Source organism: Peromyscus leucopus, chromosome 12 (genome assembly GCF_004664715.2).
Source record: "Peromyscus leucopus breed LL Stock chromosome 12, UCI_PerLeu_2.1, whole genome shotgun sequence".
Lineage (NCBI taxonomy): Eukaryota > Metazoa > Chordata > Mammalia > Rodentia > Cricetidae > Peromyscus > Peromyscus leucopus.
In genome coordinates this window covers 58,084,230-58,107,016 of record NC_051073.1, presented here as the reverse complement: position 1 = coordinate 58,107,016, position 22,787 = coordinate 58,084,230, and the positions used below count along the sequence as shown (strand labels likewise).

Genomic DNA, 22,787 nt, shown 5'->3' with positions numbered 1-22,787 from the left:
AGAAGGGGTTTCCCAGAGGCAAACTTATAATTTGAACTAGAGTAAGATTGGGTATTATAATCAGGACCAAAGTGCCGGGATGGTTTGAGGAAGGTACAAAGAGGGTGAGGGGATGAGTGGCCAGGCTTTGGTAACAGATAAAGCTGGTAGGTGGCACACACCTTACACCTCAGTACTCAAGAAGCAGAGGCAGGAGGATCTTTATGAGTTCAAGGCCAACTTGGACTACATAGAGTTCCAGGACATCCAAACTACATAGTGAGACTCTGAGATACATAGATGGATGATAGATAGATAGATAGATAGAGATAGATAGAGATAGATAGATAGATGATGGAGACAGATAGCTAAAGGCCAATGCATTGATGGGACTTGAGTCTGTTTGTCATGGGTATCCATGTAACTTTTGGCCAGAGATTGGGTCAGATTTTGAGCCATTCTTAGGATGTGTGTCCAGCATAGGCAAAATCTTGAGATATGGTTATAAAAAGGACTTCCAGCTATTCTACCATGTCCTGTCCAGTCTAGAGAGAGGCTTGGTGCAATGTAATCTAAAGGAGGTAACAACAGGAGGTTAGGCAGACTTAACATATTCCCAGACATGACCTGAGTAGGTCTTGGTGCCCACCTACTGCTCCTAACAAAACTCAAGTGCCCCAAGTCAAACAAGATGTAGAGGCTGCATGCTGATTCTCTGCTGTATCATAACTCCTTTACTTCAGTGGGGGAAACTGAAGTCTAAGCACCCCTTCATCCAGCATAATTCAGCTGAGGGCTAGTAAGTGTGGTGATCTGAATGAAAATGGCCCCATGGGCTCATAGGGAATGGCACTATGAGGAGATGTCGCCTTGTGGAAGTAGGTGCCACCTTATTGGAGGAAGTGTGTCACTAGGGGTGGGCTTTGAGATCTCAGATGCTCAAACCAGGCCTAGTGTGTCTCTTTCTTCCTGCTGCCTGCCAATCTGGATATAGAACTCTCGGCTCAGTCTGCAGTACCATGTCTGCCTGTGCCGCCATGCTTCCCGCCATGACGACAATGGACCAAACTCCAATTAAACACTTTCCTTTATGAGAGTTGCCGTAGTCATGGCATCTCTTCACAGCAATAAAGTCCGAAGACAAAGGCAACCAAAGGCTAAGCAATGGGGCTGCCGAACCATCACCCCAGCCCACCAGACTGGGATGGTAGGGACAGTTATTAATGTGGAACGGAAGTCACATACATGATGACCCTTGGACAAGGCTGCCAGCCACCTTCCGTATGTATTTTCCCTTCAGGCTGCAGGTTCCTATCAGTTAGGATCTTTGGACACTCAGCCATCCTCTGGTATCTGAGATAGGTTGGTTCAGAAGCCCCTGCAGATACCAACATCTCCAGATGCTCACATCAGTTATATGAAACTATATAGTATTTGCATATAGCCTATACACATCCTCTTGTATACAATCTGGATTATTTATGATAACTATTACAATGCAAATGTGGTGTAAACAATTCTGTATTTGATTGTTTTGGGAATGAGGACAAGAAAGAATATCTATGCAAGGGGTTGGGGATTTAACTCAGTGACAGAGTGCTTGCCTAGTAAACGCAAGGCCCTGGATTCGGTCCTCAGCTCCATGGGAGGGAGGGGGAGAATGTCTGTGCACAGACACAATTTTCTTTACCCCAGGATTTGCAGTGTGTGCTTGATAGAGTCCACAGATGGCAGAACCCACAGACAGAGAAGGCTGGCTGTATGTGGATTAGCCAGAAGCTCTGGAATAGGGGACATTTCTTTGAGTGGGGACAGGAAATGGCATGAGAAGGTCTCCGACAGAAATTTCCATTCAGCCTGGTTGGAATTCCTCCCTTGCCATGATGGGATGGCAGGGTTCCAGAATGACACTGGACACATCTGCCCTAGTGTGCACTAGGCTTCCCATGGCTGCCACCTCTGCTGGAACATCAGGCTGTCCATGGGCACTGCCAGCATCTGCCATGGATCCCTGGGGGTGACTGGAAAGACCTTGAGAGAAAAAGCAAAAGTGGACATCTTAGCTAGGAAATGCTGACAGACCGACCGTGTGACCTGGGCTGAAGGCATGGCAAGGACTTGAAAAGGTCGGTCTAGCAAGATGCTGGATTAGCGAAACTTTTCTTGGAGGCTAGGCATGGTGGCACAGGCTTTTAATCCTTACTCTGGGGACGCAGACCAATCTCTGTGAGTTTGAGGCTAGTCTGGTGTACGCAGTGAGTTCAGGCCAGCCAGGGACACTTAGTGAGACCCTGACCAAAAAAAAAAGGGGGGGGGCCTGGAGAGATGGTTAAGATGGCTGCTCTTCCAGAGGTGGGTGCTGGAACCCCAGCTGTAACTCCAGTTTCAGGGTACCCAGCACCCTCTTCTGACCTCCACAGTCACTAGGCAGGCATAAGGTGCATGCATATACACACACGCAGACAAAACACTCATGCACATAAAATATAAATGAATAAAAATTTAAAAGAGAAATAGGAGAAGCCGTGAGGTATGGGTTGTGCTAGGGAGGACTGTAGAAGAGAAGGGCGTATTGGGAGACAAGTGAATTAATTCTTCAGATTTTCAGCTTAAAAATGTTTTTGAATTCCATAAATCTAACACACACACACACACACACACACGCACGCACGCACGCACGCCAAAGATCCTGAAAATGTCCATTACAATGAGACTAAGTTGCAAAACCAGAGCCAGGCATCATCTCTGCGGGGCCATTGCCTTGGCCGGTGCCATTTTGGGGGTGACAACCAGAAGGCCCTCAGGTGTTTGTCAGCGCTGCTCCGAGCATCCTCCGCGAAAACAGTCACAGGCCACTTCAAGCCTGAGCAGCCACGCGTCTCCACAGCCTCATGTGAACTCCTGCAGAGGCTGGGCTAGCTCTGTGTGTCTCGGCTGTGGAGGACACAGCAGGGCCAGCAAAGGCTGTCAGTAGTTGGAGCAGTGGGATTTCCCCAGGCAAAGCCTAGGCTGTTCTCATCCGTGCCTCTGCCCGCTGCACACCGGCTCTGGCAGCCCCTGGGAGGGAGGCTCGGTAGCTGATCGGTAGCTGAAGCATTGGAGTAGATACGATGACCATCTCACAACCACTCCAATTGTCCAGTGCCACCGTCGGAGCTGTGCTTTTTAATTGGCTTCTGTTGAGTGACACCAGGCAAGTCCTCTCTCCAGAAGTTTCTATCTGCCTCTGTCCACTAGGATCAATTAACAGCACAGGCTGGAGAGCCACATGCCTCACTGAGCTCTGGGGGCTGGTCTTACTTGTAATTATAAAATTTCGGGTCTTTTAAAATGTTTTTGTTCTTTCTTTCTTTCTTTCTTTCTTTCTTTCTTTCTTTCTTTCTTTCTTTTTTTTTGTTTTTTTTGTTTTTTTTTTGTTTTTCAAGACAGGATTGTAGCTAGAGTTTTCCTGCCTTGCCCACAGTCAGGACAATCTCTGTCACCACCAGTCCCACAGCCACTCAGACCCAACCAAGTAAACACAGACTTATTTTGCTTCAAACTGTATGGCCGTGGCAGGCTTCTTACTAACTGTTCTTATAGCTTAAATCAATCCATTTCTACAAATCTATACCTTGCCACATGGCTTGTGGCTTACCAGCATCTTCAAATGCTGCTTGTCCTGGCAGCGGCTGGCAGTGAATCCTTCTGCCTTCCTGTTCTTTCTTTTCTCCTCTCTGTTAGTCCCGCCTATACTTCCTGCCTAGCCACTGGCCAATCAGTGTTTTATTTATTGGCCAATCAGAGCAACAGATTTGCCATACAGACCATCCCACAGCATGAAACTTTCTCTGTTCTCATTTTGGGGGAAGGTGTCAGAGGCCCAGTGTGAATGTTTTTTCACTCTAGTTCATCCCAAACCAGTTCTTATGGAGTTACTTTTGACTTTATATGTAAACAGGATAATAACATACCAGTTACTATGCTGTTTCATTTTACTTATCGTATTATGTACATTATTTTAGATCAACACATATAAATAATCAATTTATATTAATAGAAAATTTTTGTAATTTCTCCATTGATAGCTGTTCGTGTTTTCCTCCAGTTTGTTTTCTACACAACAAACTATGCTATAATCCTATTCTGTGTTGACCCATACACTTCAAGGGGTTTGTTTTTGTTTGTTTGTTTATTGATTTATTTATTTAGCAGAGCTAAAGGTTGAACCCAGGGCCTTATGCATGCCATACAGTGCTCTACCACGGAGCAAGGTTCCTAGTCCCCATGCACTCTGATTTCCGTTTCTGTTGGAGAGACTCCACAGACGGGCTTTCCTGGGCCAAAGGGAACACACACAAGTGTAACCCTCAAGGTGGACGAAGGGATCCCCTCCCTCCTTTTGTCTTTCCCTGCCTACCTTCCAGCAGGAAGGCCTGTGTGCACAGCAGGAGGGCCTCCAGGGAGACTCTCTGCCAAGCTTGGATTATACCCGCTCAGCGGGTAGGGAGTCTGCGGAGCCTTGGCTTCATTGAATCTCTCTTGGCTGTTGGTTGGCCAGACTGTTTATAATTCCCCTCACTCATTTATTCCATGCTGTGGAGTAGAATGATGCACGGCCTTCAGCTGGGGAGGGGGAGCAGTGTGCTGGGAGGGCCAGGCTTTCCATAAAATGTCCCTGCTCTCCCACCAAGTCGTATCTGCGGTGTTTGCTGTGTCCTTTCTTCAATGGCTTCATTGAGAAAGGTCCTTCCACCCCTGTCTCGGTCTTCTTCCATTTTAAGGATTTGGGGGAGCTTTATAAGCATATAGTCAATCAACTGTAACTGATTATTTAACAGGAGGATAATTACATGCAAAGGTAGGGGTCTTGGAGTTTAAGGATCCGCGCCAAGCAACAGATGGGCGCACTCTTAAACAAATGATTTTTGTGAACCCTGGAGTTAGGAATGAGCTTTTCAATAGCACTTGGCTTTCACGTTCAGTTTTGCTCTGGTTGGGCTTCGAAATTCAGTCTATTGGGCTAGGGAGAAGCAGGATCCCCACCACACCAGAGATGGCTAAAACAACAGGGGGCCATTGAGGGAGGCGATACAAGCGAGCGAATTCCAGCTAACCAGTCAAAGGGCCAGGTTTTTAAATCCTCAGCTGAAGGCGGCAGTGTGAACATGAGCCGGTGAGCTACAAGACACAGTGTGGGAATTTGTGATCCTAGCCCTTATCCGATGGGATTCTGCACAGAAAATGCCAACATTCACGAATTAAGTCCTTTTCCAGGCAATTTCCTGGGAAAAGTTCTGTAGCCTGCTATGGAAAAAATGGCTTCTGTAGGCTGCAGTTTGGACTTAGCTTCAGGGTGGAGTTCGAATCCCAGATTGAACACTAAAACAAGGGAAACAGAATAGGAATTATTACAACTAATTTCTAAGGAGAAATGTTTAAAGTTAGTTTGCATATATATGAATATACACACATATATTTATACATATATATGCCTTCAAATAAACATTAGCTTTTATGTTAATATGTATTTTATATAAACCTTTACTTTTAAAATATGTACTCAATGATAATGATAATTAAATTTGTACATATAGGTGTGTCTTTTATAACTTAAGGATTCTATTATGTATCTTTTCTTTCTTTTTTTTGTTTTTCTTTATGGAAAGAGTTCCTTTATGTAGCTTTGGCTGTCCTAGAACTTGCTCTGTCAACCAGGCTGGCCTCAAACACACAGAGATCTGCCTGCCTCTGCCTCCTGGGTGCTGGGATTAAAGGCATGTGCACCACAACCACCTGTCTCTGTTAAGTATCTTAACTGATGTAGTTAATAGTAAGAATAGTCATGTTGTATAGTACTAGTATTTGTACTCATTGGGTAAACGTTACCTTTACTTTGAAATTACATTTCTTGGTACATTTTTGTGCTCACACACATGCCACAGTGTGCATATGAAAGCCAGAAGGACAACTTGAAAGACATGGTTATCTCCTTCTACCACACAGGACCCAGGAATCAAACTCAAGACATCAGACTTAGCAACAGGTGCCCTTATCTATTGAGCCATCTCACCAGCCTGTACATGTTCTCTAAATTGTCTGGTCTTGTCAATAATAACAACAATAACAAAGTAAGGTTAAAGATCTTTCCAGCATTCAGTATCTGCTTCTGGTTGTCACAAGCTAACTGGCAGTAGACTATTGCTGCCATGGAGAAAAATCTAGAAAAGCTATATTAAAAAAAAAAAAAAATTCATAGTCAAAGAAGACATACTAAGGCAGCTAAGAACTCAAGTGCTAAGATGCCCCCAAAAGGAGAGAAACTCATTAAATACCTCACATTCCAAACATCCTTTTCCTTGGGCCATTTGTTCGATAATAAACAATAAAGTAGTGGCCTGGAGTCTCAGAAGAATATGTGCAGTCTAATGGGGCTGAGAAGAAAACACGGGCATGTGAACTGGGCACAGGAGACCACAGCCACGAAAGAAACAAGGCACAGAGCGATCGGCTACTGGTCTAGGAACACTTCCCTTCCGCCCTTTACCGACTTGTAAGTAGCACAGACAGAGAGTTTTTAAAAAATCAAGCAGGGGAACGTGCTTTTGTAAACCCTGGGGGACTGGAGCAATTGTCCAGTGGTCAGGAGCGTTGCTCTTTCCAAGAATGAGGATTCAGTTCCTAGCACTCACAAGCACCTGCAAGTCCAGCTCCAGAGGCATCAGGTGCACACATGTGCACATACCCCCACACACACACACACACACATGCAGACACATAATAAAAATAAGTCTTAAAAAAGTAAAAAGCTCGAAAGCTAACCAGAACTACTTTTGTTGTTGTTTAATGCTTTAAAAAAATTTAAGTACATGGCTGTTTTGACTGCATGTGTGTCTATGCACCACATTGATGCAGTGCCCATTGAGGCCAGAAGAGGGCGTCAGACTCCCTGGAACTGAAATTATAGATGTTTGTTAGCCAGCATGTGGGTGCTGGGAATTGATCTCAGGTCTTCTGGAAGAGCAGCCGGTGCTCTTAATTGCTGAGCCATCTCTCTAGCCCCCCACTTGAAAATAAAAATTGGGGTTCAGATCTTACCTAGATAGAAAAGCCTGAAAAGCACCCTAACTTTTTTCTGGAGTTCCTGAAGGATTGTGACTGCACCGTTGGGGAGACAGAAGAGGTCTCACACAAGATGAAACCCCAATCAGCCAGTCATTGACTGGATCAGAGGTGCCTGTTCCTACTTCGGCCCCTGTCAGAAGCCATTTCCATTTTCTTTTGGGGAAAGAAAATGATGTGCTTAATAATGATTTATGAGATTCAGTGAAATTAAACAACAGGCACACCATGATGGAGCTTCCAGAACACAGTACAAGAAGGATAGCTCAAAACTCTCTGCCTTCGAGTCTAGGGAGACGGGCGACTACGGTTCCTAGGAAAGAATACTGGAGAAGAGAAGACATCAGAGAGTCTCTCAGGACACGCCTCGGACCTAATGGTGTGATAAACAAGACAACAAAAATGATCACGGATGGCAAAGATGACAATATAATAAACCATCTTGACACCATCGATCTTTACGCGATCCATTACAACAACAGGAAAACATACATTTCTTTTTGTCTTGGTTACTTTTGTGTTGCCTGTCAAAACACCATGACCACGGCTGCCTATAAAAGAAGGGATTTAGTTTGGGGCTCACAGTTCCAGAAGGTTAGAATTCGCCATCCTGATGGCAGCAGGCAGGCAGGCATGCTGCTGGAAGAGTGGCTGAGAGCTTGCCTCTGATTTACAGGCAGGAAGCAGAGAGAGACTGGGCCTGGGCTGGGCTGTTGAAACCTCAAAGCCCACCCCCAGTGACACATCTGCTCCAACAAGGCCACACCTCCTGATCCTGCCCATGAAGTTCCATACTGGAGATCAAGTATTCAGATATGGCCTATGGAGGCCATTCTCATTGAAACCACCACACTTTTTAAGTATAAATGGAACACATATCAAGACAGACCATATGCTGCATTGTATCATACCACGAAGACTCAATAAATTTAAAGAGATTGGAGTTATTCAGAACACGTTCTTGAACATGGTAGAATTGAGAAATCAGTAACAGAAATCTACAAATGTCTGATAACAAAATAACATGCTTCAGAATGACTTAGGAGTCAAAAAACTAATCAAGGGCTGGGGGGGGGATTGCTTGGTGGGCATAGTGTCTACCACACGAGAACTGCAGGCCCACAGGAAAGCCAGGCATCTGTAACTCTTGCCCTGGGGTAAGGTGTGCCGGAAGGGTCCTGGAGCTTGCTAGCCAAGCAGTCTAGCCAGCCAGTAAGTTCTGGGTTTACTGTGTTTCAAAAAAAAAAGAAGGTGAAGACTAGTAGAGGAAGATACTAGATCTGCCCCTCACCCTCCACATACACTTGGATACATACGCACATGCATGTACACAAACTACACACACACAACAGTTACATGAACACAAACTAGCTGGGTATGGTGGCCCACACCTTTAATCCCAGCACTCAGGAGGCAGAAGCAGGTGGGGCTCTGTGAATTCAAGGACAGCCTAGTCTACACAATGGGTTCTAGGCCTGCCAGGTCTACACAGTGAGACCCTGTCTCAAAACAACAATAACAAAAATATATAACTAAAAGGTGGACAAATAAAACAAGAATAAATCCAAAGAGAAACTATTGCCACTGAGTGAATGTGGAAAATCACATAGCAAACCAGTGCCTAGCAGGAAATGCTGTTAAGAGGAGTCCCACCAGGCAGGCAAGGCATAAACCAGTAATCTCGGAACTCAGAAGGCTGAGGCAGGAAGACTGCAGTGAGTTTTAAGACATCCTGGGCTACAGAGTGAGCTTCAAGCTAGCCTGAACTACTGAGGAAGACCCCTGTCTGAAAAAGTAAATAAACAAACAATAACAAAAAGAAAGCTTTGAATCAATATCTTCAGGCTTCATCTTTTTTTTTTTTTTTTTTTTTTTTTTTTTTTTTTTTTTTTTTTTTCCAAGACAGGGTTTCTCTGTGTAGCTTTGTGCCTTTCCTGGAACTCACTTTGGAGACCAGGCTGGCCTCGAACTCACAGAGATCCGCCTGCCTCTGCCTCCCGAGTGCTGGGATTAAAGGCGTGCGCTGCCACCACCTGACTGTCTAATTTCTTAATCATACTTCCCTGAAATCGATTTTGGAGAATAACACCAGTGGCTTGATGCATGTCTGTGTGCCTGGGCTTTGTCAGAATAGCCTGCAGCAAGTTCAACCAACGGTTTGTGCAACTCAAACTCTAACGGAATTCTATACTTCCTATGCTGAGCTATGGTTCTCATCGAATGATTTCCCAGGCAATAGCAGCCATCATCACTTAGAACAAGTTAGCTGCAAGGCCGGGCAGGGCAACACAGCAAGAAGAAAGGGGAGAAGCAGGGGTCGGGGAGAGGAGCAGAAAGAAGAGGAGGAAGAGGAGAAATCCCCGAGTTCTCGCTAGGTTTAGTATAGTGTGTTAAGGAAGTGGCTACAGAGTGGCTGGTGTGTTGATAGTTTACATTTTCCATCTTTTTCCTAAAAGAGCCCAAATGGCTCCCACCCAAGGGATGTGGATTATTACACAGCAATGCTGAACTAGTATAGGGAAATCTAGTGTCCATTTCAATCTGGAACTCACAGACAGCATGAGAGCTCACTTACACAGATTCATGCTTGAAGGCTTTCAGGATGAGCCCCTGAACCCCAAAGGCTTTGGCACTCACATTCCTTTGTGTGGTACAACATCCAGTCCCTTGAACAAAGTGACCATCACCCAGCTGTGTGGCATCCTCACGATGGCATCCTTGAGCCGGGGCTCAGGGTCACTGTGCTCTGTTAGCATAGGGACTTATTGAGAGGGACGAGAGTCTCTCTGCTGCAGCAGGTAGAACCAGGCGCTGTCCAAAACCCACGTCCAAAGCTGTCGACTCACCGCTCTCTCTGGTCTCTGCTGCCAGAAACTTGATTGTTAAGGCACCTGACTGCCCCGCTGAGAAATGGCATCAGATATTTCACAGGAGTTTTCGTTGAAAGGGGGCAGCCAAGTGTCACTCACCCTTGGCCCTTAATAGTTTTCAAGTGAGAATTTTGTTGCATATTAATGAGCACTAATTGATATTTGTTGACTCGTTTCTATGGAAACCATGCACATATAATTTACATACTAGCTAAGTGCCTCTAGTGTAACTCTGAAAACTTAGTTTCATATGATTTTTTTTTTTCAATTATCAAATCCCAGTCCGTGGAATATTAAGGGGTCTCCAGGATCCAATTATGAGGTAGCAGAGATTCACAGGCTGGTTCTGTGGTTGTTCCAGCACGTACCTGAGAGTCAACAACACACTTCAGGGTAGGTCTCTGAAATCAGGAGATGTGCCCAAGTAATGCAAGCAGTATTCCAGCTCATTAATGGTTGTGGAATATTACTTTAACTAGGCAAAGATGTGTTGCATTTGTTTAATTATGTAAAGATGTATTGTATTTGTTTAATTATGCAAAGATGTGTTGTATTTGTTTAATTATGTAAAGATGTGTTGCTGTTTCCCCTTGCCTGCCTGATTGCACCTGATTGGTCTAATAAAAAGCTGAATGGCCAATAGCTAGGCAAGAGAGGGATAGATGGGGCTGATGGGCAGAGAGAATAAAGAGGGAAGAGAGGATGAGAGAAGAGAACAAGGGAAAAAGAGAGAGATGCCCAGGGCCAGCTAGACAAACATGGAAGAAGCAGGAATAGTCAGACATACAGAATAAAAGAAAGGTAAAAAGCCCTGAGGCAAAAGGTAGATGAAGAGAAACAGATCAAATTAGGTTATAAGAGCTAGCAAGAGTCGGGCAGTGGTGGCTCATGCCTTTAATCCCAGCACTTGGGAGGCAGAGCCAGGCGGATCTCTGTGAGTTCCAGGCCAGCCTGGAATAGAGTGAATTCCAGGAAGGGCGCAAAGCTATACAGAGAAACCCTTTCTCAAAAAACAAAACAAAACAAAACAAACAAACAAAAAAAAAAGAGCTAGCAAGAAACGGACCTAAGCTAAAGCTGAATATTCATCACTAATGATAAGTCTCTGTGTCAGGATTTGGGAGCTGGTTGGTGGCCCAAAAGAAAGCCTGCTACAGTGAATCTTTGGGTCATGTCAGCAAGTAGGTATTGCTTTCCTACTGTGTGTGACAGGCACTGTGGCAGATGCTTGAGTAGGATTGTGTTGGCTTGTTCCTGGTGCATCCCTACCTCTTAGCAGGTAATATAAACTGATGTTCATTGAATTAAACAATATGATCTCTACTCTTGAGGTCTGTAATTCATTATTCTTACAAAAGCTGATTTTTAAAAAATTATTTAATTTTATTTTATGTGCATAGGTATGAGGGTGTCAGATACCCTGGAACTGGAGTTACAGATAGTTGTGAGCTGCCATGAGGGTGCTGGGAATTGAACCTGGGTCCTCTGGAAGAGTAGCCAGTGCTCTTAACCATTGAGTCATCTCTCCAGCCCCACAAAAGCTGATTTGAAATATGGAAATTTAGAGAAGCAATGTGGATGGGTGGATAACCTTGGGTATGTGTACCCTCGTGTTCTGTATAGATGACCCTTCTAGATGGTGGAAATGAAAGAAGTTGACATTTATTGAAGATACAGTAGGTATCAGTTGCCTTTGCGTATGTACCATATGTGATATGATTTAATCACCAACAATCCCATGAAGCACATATTCCTGTTTCATTGAGCAGGCAGCTAAGAACCGAAGAAGTCCTGGCCCGAGACACTACTAGTAGAGCATCATGAAGCTGGAGCTTAAATTAAAACCAGGCTATGTCTATTCCAGTGCCACTTATTATATCCCAGCATAGGAAAAGGGAAGCCAAACTCCACATACTGGATGGAATTCTAAGTTGGCCCAGTGACACTACAGTATTCTCCTCATTTAGAATGACCCACTGTGTATAAAAATCCTACTGCTTATGGGACTAGAGAGATGACTCAAAAGGTACAAATACTTAATTCTCTTGCAGAGGACCAGGGTTCAGTTCCAAGTACTCTCATGACAACTCACAATGATCTGTAACTCCAGGACTTGGGCATCTGATGCTCTCTTCTGGCCTCTGTGGGTACTTTACTGGAACTTTTGGGAAGCCAAGCTAGCATCCAGTCTGCATACTGGCAGCAACAGCATCTTAGAGAGACAGAGAATGCATCACCATGGAGATCTGTGAGCATCCACACCCTCGTTTCCTAGCTCTGGAGCTCCGTCATGATTCAATTTGTTTGTTATGCTTTTTGTATGGTGCTGGGAATCAAACCCAGATCCCAGACCATTACTAGACAAGCCTCTTACCTGAACTGAGTTCCCAGGCCTGGCATGATTCCATTTTATTGTTAGTTAGGCAGGAGCCTACTCAACAGGAAGTGAGAATATCATCCAAGGTGATTGTGATTGAGAAATAAAAATATATGTGATTTGAATATAAAGGATGATTCAACACTTGCATATTTGCAGTACATATATACTTACAGGCATAACTTTAATTAAACCTTTCCCCCCATTGTTGTGATATTTTTTCTGGGGAGACTATTTCTGTTCACTCCAGAAAGAGAGCAATGACTGATCAAGTTACTAAGTCCAGTGTGGTGAACCAATGAGCCTATCAGTTTACTTAGGGAACAGGGAAGGGATACCTTGAGCTTGGTGACGTGGGCAGCTGAAGCAAAGCTCAACCCAGCATGAGTGACAAGTCATGAAATCTGCATCCTGGGCTCCCTACCCAACCTGCAGGTGACCAAATGTTGGCTGCCTATATGACCTTAGGGACAGGCCTTCTGAGTCTTCTCTCCTCCAGTAAGTCTTGTAAGTTTCTTGAGCATCCTAATTCTTCTAAGTTTCTTGTGAGTTTCACGAGCCTGTGAGTCTCCCTCTCCCTCCATGTTTTAATCTGGAGGAAATGGCCACACAATTAAATTTACCTTGTTCACTGCTCTGGATTCCTTTGCTTAGGTCCACATTTATATCTGGCATCATTTTACTTTGGCACCAAGACTCTCCTCTGGCATTTTTTAAAATATATTTTTATTAATTCTTACAATTTCATATAGCATACAAAGTATCTTGATAAGATTCACCTTCATTCCTCCCCCCAATTCCTGCCAGATCCACCCCAACTCCAACTTTAGAGGACACTTTATGTACATACACATACACATAGATAGATCAGAGATAGAAAGAAAGATAGATAGATGATAGAAAGATAGATAGATGGATGGATAGATAGATGATAGATGGATAGATAGATGATAGATAGATAGATAGATAGATGATAGAAAGATAGATGGATAGATAGACAGATGATAGATAGATAAATAGATAAAAAGATAGATGGATAGATACATGATAGATATTAGATAGATAGATAGATAGATAGATAGATAGATAGATAGATAGATAGATAGATAGATAGATAGGAAAGAAGGAAGAAAGGAAGGAGGAAAGATAGATAGATAGGTAGACAGAGATACAGATACAGATATATCCCACTGAATCCCATACATGGGCATGGGACAATCTACTGGAGCAAGGTCCATCCACCAGGGCCACACCTTTAAAAGAAATAAAACCACTAACTCTCTGTCCTCTAGAAGCCATCAACTGCTTATAGTATCTAGTTCTCCTATTTTCTCGGCCTGAATTTTTTTTTTTTTTTGGGGGGGGGTTTCGAGACAGGGTTTCTCTATGTAGCTTTGCAACTTTCCTAGGACTCACTTGGTAGCCCAGGAATGAAATTTCTTAATAAGACTGTTATTTCTTTCTAATTGCTTTCTACCCTCTCCACTTGAAACATAAGTTCCATGTGTGCTGGAGCATTCACTAACATGCTACACAACCCTGTGCTCATTTTGATTAACATTTTTTTCTTCTATGTTTCATCTTTGCTACTTTCCCCTGCCAAGTCTTTGTTAACCAGTATTTCTTTCTAACATGTTTAATTGAGGGTATTTTGTTTCAGATGTTCTGTTTTTATCCGAGGGAGTTCTGTTCAGCTCTTCTTTGTGTCTTTGTTTCCTAGGCCTTTACTGTCTCTTCTGGTAGCTACGTAGAACAGTTGTCTTAAGGTCTGTGTGTGCTAGCTCTATCTTTTCTGTTATCTGCTTCCATCGAACTATTTTAAATTTTTTACATTTGTGAGTCGGATTTATTTTGAATCTTTAAATGCTTGGCATGTTCATTGGATGGTGTGTGTGTGTGTGTGTGTGTGTGTGTGTGTGTGTGTGTGTGTAAGATCATGTATATGTGCACATGTATATATAGACATGTGTGCATACACATAGAGAGGTCAGAGGTCGAAGCAGCTTGTCTCTTTCAGTTGCCATTCACTTTACTTTTTGAGACAGGGCCTCTCCTCAACACTTACGCTCTCACCAAGGCAGCTACCCTGGCTGGATCTTCTGTCTCCATCTCCCCAGTGCTGGGATTAAAGTGTACACTGTCATGTTTGGCTTTTTTAAAAAACATGGGTGCTGGGGATTTAGCCCATGTTCTTATGCTTGTCAGCAAGCATTTTATAGCTGAGCCATATCTCCAGCTCCTGGATGATAGACATTTCTAATTTATGTTGTTAACTGTTAGATCCTGTGGTGTTGCTGAAAAAGAATTGGGTTGTGTTCTGGAAAGGGCTGAATATTCTACAAGTTGTTCTGGTCCTTTGTAGGCACACTTGGTTTTTTATTATTATTATTATTATTTATTTATTTATTTTCTGAAACACTGTTAGGACAGGCCGAGAGCACCCTTTGGACTTGGGTTAATTTAGTTCAAGCGCTACGATGTGACTTTCCCGAGGACTCTATTCAGTGTTCTGGGTATTCTGAGTTTCCCTTCTCCGGCGGCTGGGAACACTGTGGAACGCCGAGTACTCATCTCCCGGACTGCGTAGCCGCTGCCTGCCAATAGTTACTTCTTCGGCTTTGAGAAGTGATCTCTCACTTGGGCAAAGGTCCCTGAAAGTCTGAGGCTCCCTGCAGATTCCCTAAGCGCTCGCGCTCTCTCTCTCTCTCTCTCTCTCTCTCCTCTCTCTCTCTCTCCCTCTCTCTCTGTACTTTTTCTTCTCCATTACTCTGTCTTCCAATTTCAGCCACCTCACCACCCTAAACTCGCACCTTTCCCTTCCTTCCTTCCTTCCTCCCCCCTTCCTTTATCTCAGCCAGACATCTCCTTTCTGTTTGGATTCTTTCTCCCGCTTGCTGCCCCAGCCCAGAATCTGCCTTCAGGCAGACTGTCTCTTAGGAGCCAAAGTCCTGTGATCTGTTGCCCAATGTCTGAAAAAAAAAATGCTTCATATGTTTTGTCTGGTTTTTAAGTCTGGTTTTTAAGTTTTTATATTGGTTATGTGACCAATTTTTCAATGACCAGAAATAAATAGGATGATTTATAATTAAAAAATAAATAAATAAGTTAATAAATAGGATATAAGACCATTGAAAGCCCCATAAAACACCGTCGTGGGAAAGAACTCTGTAGTGACTGATAAATGAACTGTAAGCACATGGCCTTGAGTCTGCTGCTGGGTGTAATAGTAACATAGTTTCCCCATGGGGACCTTACATATAGGGATGTGGGGGTGGATTTGCTTTAGGAAGGGTGTGGCAGACTTCACACCCTGAGCCGTGGGTTCTGACTCTGTTCTCATGGTCTGATGCCTCTCCCCAGTGAGTCAACACTATAACCTTCCAGCAGCTCTCTTTTCGATGGCCAAGCCCTCTACTGTTCAGAACTTGGACCTGGGAGTTTGTTAACACTGAGATGCACCTGCGATTGGTTCATTTGTGGATTTCTGTGACTAAGTGCCATCTTTGGGATTGCATGCCTGCCCATAGGGCAATTTAATACTGTCCTGCGTAAGGTTCCTGAACTGGAGATTCATGGACCGAAGGAAGGGCTCCTGAGACTTAGTTCCCAAAGCTTTACTTCTCAGGATTTCCTCCAGTATGTGCTACATCACGTGTCTTTACCAGGGGGTCTCAATTTGGCACGTGCTGGGGACAGTTGGCAATGACTGGAGACATTTGTGGTTGTTGAAACTGGGAGGGGAGTGCCAAGCATGCCACTAAACTAAATATTCATAAAGTGGTCCAGACAACAAAGAATTACCAAGCCGGAAATATGTGTCTTTGGCTTACCAATACGATGGAAAAGACAGAATAAGGCATATTTCCTCCAGACTGTCATAGTGTGATCTGCTCTGTGATTCGTGACATTGCTCAGTAGGGGATGCCTGAAAAAAAAAGAAAGAGCCTTTTTAGTGGGAATTCCAACAAAACTAGGATGTGAATAGCCATGCCTTGTTTGTTTCATAAATTTTTTATCCAGTCGTCTGCCTAGACCACACAAGACTTCAGATGCTAATGGGAGACAGTGGACTTCAGTTTCCTCATGAGTGCCCTGTCATGAAGCTGGTAAATAATTCAGGAACATAGCAGAGGCCAGTGACCGGGCGACACCTGGTGCTGTATTGTCCGGGTCTAAGCACACAGACTCCAAAGATGACACTCCGCACCTGTCACCATTGTGCGGCTTTAATCGTGGGCCTAGTGTTCAGTGACTATTGGTTAGTAGCAATTAATGTGTGTCCCAGTCTTCCTCCAGAAAAGCACAAAGCAGAAATGGCATCCTCTTAAGTTCCCTCCATTAACCCCATGTAGCAGGAATCTTAAAAGTTCTTATTGATAAAATCAAACCCGAGGCCAGTTATTGGGGTGAATACTGGAAGGTCAGAGAGACAGAACAAGCCACCACTACCTCACCTTGCCGGATCCTCAGCTGGTCTTGTCTCCTCAGACTGGAGGCCTCTGAGTCCTCATCCGGAATGGGTCTCAGCTGAACTGCTGCTCGAAAACCTGAAGCTTAACCGGCCAAATGCTTAACCAGCCAAATCTTAACCAGCCAAAATCTTCTAGTTTCTGGTCCTCACGCCTTATATATCTTTCTGCTTTCTGCCATCACTCCCTAGGATTAAAGGCTGGCTTTCTGGGATTAAAGGCGTGAGTCACTATGCCTGGCTGTTTCCAATGTAGCCTTGAACTCACAGAGATCCCAGATGGATTTCTGCCTCTGGAATGCTAGGATTAAAGGCGTGTGCTATCACTGCCTAACTAGTGGCTTTTCTGTTTATTAAGGTACACAATATTTTGGGGGAACACAATACCACCACAACCCCATGTCTTTTCTCTCTCTCAAAGGATGGATTGGTTAAAAAGAAGGGATAAGACACAGGCATGTCCAATCTGTGACCCAAGAACCACATATGCCACCCCCCTCTCCCACCCCTACCCCTTCCTCATCTACCTTTCTAGCCAGGCTCACCTAGCTCGGCATCCCAAGCCCTGAGATTCCTGATGCCTGGCTTCACTTCCTTCCAGATCTCAATATTCAACCTTCTGAGAGAAGTGCCACCTTCTCGGCCCCTCTCCCTAGAGCCTGGCTAGCCCCCTTACACTTCGGCGATTCTGACCATTTAAAAACCAGTCCAAGCTCAGGGCCACTCAGCTGTCTGGACACGGAAGGCTCTTCCACGCCCCGAGAGACAGGAGAAAATAGCTACAAGGTAATTGATGTAGAGAGATAGCATGCGGTACTCAGCCCAGAATCGCCAAGATCAAACAGAGCTTACGAACGTGGAAAGATCTTAGGACATGGATTTTGCAGAGGGAAAGGGGAAAGATGTGCCCTTCTAAATCAAAAGTAAAGTTTTTCAAGAGCTTGGCCATTAAAAGGCTCTGGAGGGTGAAGAGACTTTTACCTAGAAATTCTTAAATGTACTTACTTTATCTCTGTTTCTAAAGTATTCATTACGATGAGTTTTAAACATATTTATTAAAATATTTTCTATTTTTAAATGTTGTGATATGTATAAGCATATAACTACACATGATAGAACATAAGCGCATATAGTTAAGATAGTAAAAATATTTTAAACCTGTGTGTGCGTGTTTGTAAGCTGGCCTGACTGCTTTCCTCCAGGGCCCAGTTTGACTGCCCTCTGGTGGTGAACCGGAATCCACACGTTGTACGACCCGAGATGCCCACTCTTGATCACGTGGTACCCACTGGCCCCAGGGGTCCCGCTGAAGAGTGTCTGGTGTTCAAATATGACTGGTGACGGAGCCTAATGAAACAACCCTTCACCTCCACCCAGATCCCCTCTTCACCCTGGATCTGGAGTCTGGAGGCGGCTCTGAGATGGGGCCTCTGAAGGGAAGACTTGAGTCGAGTCTGCGTCCTTGCCCGGGAGTAGCCAAGACTGCGTAGGCGCCCATCGAGGGAGCATGTGGTGCCATGGATCCGGAAATCAACTGCTCTGAATTTTGTGACAGTTTTCCTGGCCAGGAGCTGGATCGGAGACCCCTTCATGATCTCTGCAAGACAACCATCGTAAGTGAGCAGCCGTGGGCATCAGTGCTCCTCCCATACACGGTGGTGGGGATGGGGGTGGTGGTGGGGGGATGGGGGTGGTGGTGGGGATGGGGGTGGTGGAAGAGGAACTGCCCTTTAGGACGAGCATCATCAGCTTTGATGCTGTCTATGGAGTCTTTACTCTTGTTTTGTTTTTCAAGACAGGGTTTCTCTGTGTAGCCCTGTCTGGCCTGGAACTCACGCTGTAAACAGGGTGGCCTCGAACTCACAGAGATCCACTTGTCTGCACCACCAAGCCCAGCAGATCCTTCATTCTTAACAGCGTCTTCTTCTTTTTTTTTTTTTTTTAATTCTACCTCCAGACTGATTCGCAGCCCAGCAGCGCAGACGTCTCTCCCCTGTCTCCCGCCTCTTGGGTATTGTTTGGACTTTCCTCAGCTGTGGACTACTTCTGGTGCTCTTCTTTCTCGCTTTCACAATTCGCTGCAGGAAGAACAGGTAAGCAGCCTCCTGCCTAGAGTCCCACCTCCTGTAAGCAGAACCGGAAACCCAGAGTGCTAGCATCACCTTGGCTTCGTGAGCAGCTTAGCCAGCGTCCATCAGTGCAAAGCCTGGGGTCACAGGGACCCTGTGTCTCATGCTCCCCACAGTGCCTCTAGCATTTAGAACAGATTGACACATAACGGGTGCTCAGTACATGTGTTTGGTGGTCTTGGAGGGAAGACCAATCCAAATGGTGAATGCTGCCAAGAAAATGACCGGAGAAAGTATAGAACTACAAGGTTTTATAACATCCGCCAGTGCGGGGTCAGCAAATTATACAAGGATAGCATTGTCTCACACGTGATTGGCTCTCAGTAAACCAGTAGTTGAAAGCATTCAGGGGCAAGCTTTGTTAGTGGAAACTAAAGAAACTTTGGGCTGGAGAGGTAACTTGGCTGGTAGAGTGCCTGCCCAGCATTCACACAGCCCTGGGTTCAGTCTCCAGCATCGCATTCAACCAAGTGTGGTGACACATGCCTGTAATCTCAGAACTCGGGAGGGGAGGTGGGAAGATTAGTAATTCAAGGTCATTGTCTTAGCTAGAGTTTCATCGCTGTGAAGAGACACCATGACCATGGCAACTCTTATAAAGGAAAACATTTCATTGGGGGTGGATTATCGTTTCAGAGATCTAGTCTATTATATGGAGGGTGACAAGCAGCATGCAGGCAGACATGGAGCTGGAGAAGGAGCTGAGAGTTCTACATCTTGATCCACAGTCAGCAGAAGGAGACTGGGTACCAGACTGGGCATAGCTTGAGCATATAAGACCTCCAAGCCTGCCCCAACAGTGGCACACTTCGTCCAACAAGGCCACACCTACTCCAACAAGGCCACACCTAAAAGTGCCACTCCCTATGAGCCAAGCATTCAAACACATGAGTCTATGGGGGCTATTGCTATTCAAACCACCACAGTCATCCTTGGCTATAGCAAGTTTGAGGCAGGCTCTTCCTTCTCAGCCAGTGAGATGGCTCAGTGGGTATGGGAGCTTGCTGCCAAGTTTGATGACCTCAGTTTGATCCCTGAGACTCCACATGGTAGAGGAGGAGAACTAGTTGTTACAAGTTGTCCTCTCTCTCTCTCTCTCTCTCTCTCTCTCTCTCTCTCTCTCTCTCTCTCTCACACACACACACACACACACACACACACACACACACTCTAAAAAGTAGAATAAAATTTAAACCTCCCATCCCCAACAAGGAAAGAAAGCTTTAACCTGAGAATACCATGTGGTATGCTCCCTCAGTACAAGTCGTGGCCAGGTCAATGGCTTCAGGATTCCTGTCTTCCCTACCCACAAAGTTGAAGGAGTAGAAGAGGACATAAAGGAGATATTTGGCTATGTTAAAAACAAACAAATCCCTCGATTGTTGAAGAATGCACCAGGTCTAGAGTCCATTTTAAATTTTAGTGACAATGTTGTCACTAAATTGAGGATAAATGCCATAGAACCTACATCTTGAGATTTAAGGCTACAAAAGTAAGCTGTGATACAGAGCATCATGAATATTGACTGAGGGTTAGTGCTTTAATTGGGAGAATTAGTATTTTGTTAAGATTTGCTACAAAGTTAAATGTAGTTTGAATGTTATGCTTTCAAGGACAACCTAGTGTTTTTCTTCTGATCAAGATCCATAATTTTTATATGTAATTTTTCACAATGGGGGTAAACATCGGGGGTAAAGATGGCTCAAAGGTTAAGAGCTCTGGTTGCTCTTCCAGATGACCCAGTTTTGATTCCAACCACTTACATGACAGGTCACATCCTGCTGTAACACCATTTCCAGAGGACCCAATACCTCTACAGGTACCAGGCACACATGTAGTACACAGACATGTCTGCAGGCAAAACACTCATACACATAAAATTAAATTAAATCTTAAAAGCTTTATCAAACATTTATACATACTATTAAAACAGAAGCACCTGATGGGTATGGTGGTGCATGCCTTTAATTCCAGCACTTGGGAGCCAGAGGCAGGCAGACCTCTGTGAGTTCAAGGCCGGCCTGGTCTACAGAGTGAATTCTGGGACATCCAGGGCTACACAGGGAAGCACTGTCTCAAAAACACAAAACCCAGAAGCACCTATGAGCAGCGCTGAAACAAAACACCCATATTTCTGTCATGCCACTAAAGATCTTCTGCCTGTCTTGTTCGCAATGGGAACGTGACTTGGCATAAAGAGTGAGATCATAAGAAGCCCTGCAGATCGAATTACAGTGTATGGTGAAGTAGCTTAGGAGACCCGGCAGGGAAGAAGAACGAACCCATTTCCAAGTGTGCCTTACTGAACAGGAAACTTTGTTCAAAGGAGCAACATCACAGTCAGGTGATCTGCTTTATTTCAGTTTAGGTCTCGTGTGTGTGTGTGTGTGTGTGTGTGTGTGTGTGTGTGTGTGTGTGTTCCTTCATGTGATTGCACATGTCAGAAAGAAAAGTATATTACTGAAACAAAAATACTATAATAATGATTAAATTTAGTCATAGATATTGCATTTATTTTAAAATAAAGTTAACGTAGCCTACAACAGAAAATCAGCAAAGACCTAGGAAACTTGACCTAACTGGTACTTGTCTAACCCTCCACCCAGCAACAGCAGACTCCCTCACATTCTTTACAAGGACACACAGGACACTGACCAGACCTGGAAAGACTCTAGGCCCCAGACAAAGCTGTACTGAATTTACACTGGGTGTGGGGACTCGTACTGCAACCTCAGCACTCAGGAGGTGGAGCCAGCGGGGAGGGCAAGTGTGAGGCTAGCCTTGGCCATACAGCAAGTTCTAAAACAGCTTAGAGCCTGTCTGAAAAATAAAACAAATGAAAAAGAAAGAAAAGAAGAAAGGGAGGGAGGGAGGGAGGGAAGGAGAGGGGGGAGAGAGAGACAGAGGGAGAGAGGGAGGGAGGAGGAAGGAAGGAAAGAAAACTTAAAAGAATTCAAGTCATACAGAGTATGTCCACTGAATACATTGGAATTAAATTGAACTCAGAAAATCCTAAAATACACAGAATCTACTTAGAACACTCCAATAAAACCATCCTCAAAGAAGGAATCAAAAGGAAAAGTAAAATAGAAAATATATCTTGGATTGAATGAAAATGAGCATGTATCAAAGCTGGTTAACTGTCTTTAGAGTAGTTCTTTGGGTACTCATCTCTTTATTAGACATGAAGAAAGGTCCCAAATCACAATCTCACCTTCACCCACGCACAAAAATAGACTAGAGAGCAAATGAGCCTAAAACAGATAGTGGAAAGAAAATGATAAAGATCAATAGAAATTGATAAAATGGAAAACACAAAACAACAAGGAAAAATAAATCATAACCAAAGCTGCTTCTTTATAAGTATCAGTAGCATTGACCAAGTTCTGGTCAAACTGATTGGGGGGAAACATTAAAGATGCAGTTATCCAAATGAGGGAAGGAAGAATGGACACCCTACACTGTGTCAGGTTGATAAGAGGGGTTGCCTCTGGAGTACTCTCCATTGAGTTCCAGCTCCAAGGAGTCTCACTCTCTGAAATCTCTTTGAATGTGACTAGACTGATTGACTTGCTTACTAATGAGATGCCATTGCTGTTGTTGGGATATAAAATGATATCTTCCGTCTCAGATCTTATTCTTCACCTGGTTGCTCTAGACTGCTCTGTTGTAGGCTGCCCGACAGTGAGACCCTTATGAGAAGGAACTCTCTGGGACTCACTCTATTAGTCATGGTTTTCTAGAGAAATATAACTGGTATATGCATATATGGAATTTACTAAGTCAGAATGTTTATAAAGAATAAGACCATAAGAAGCACTGTGGACCCAAATCCATTGTATAGGGAAGTAGCTTTTGAGGTA

At 44.3% G+C, this 22,787-nt stretch overlaps 1 protein-coding gene across 1 annotated transcript in view; it reads left to right on the top strand.

Annotated features, from left to right (window-relative positions):
• Positions 1-22,787, top strand: part of Gpr156 (G protein-coupled receptor 156) — an 83,630-nt gene that overhangs the window by 5,158 nt on the left and 55,685 nt on the right. The window contains 3 exon segments of the mRNA XM_028894994.2: positions 18,173-18,408; positions 18,753-18,795; positions 18,798-18,888. Coding sequence (XP_028750827.1) covers positions 18,313-18,408; positions 18,753-18,795; positions 18,798-18,888 — 230 coding nt within the window. The 5' untranslated portion in view covers positions 18,173-18,312.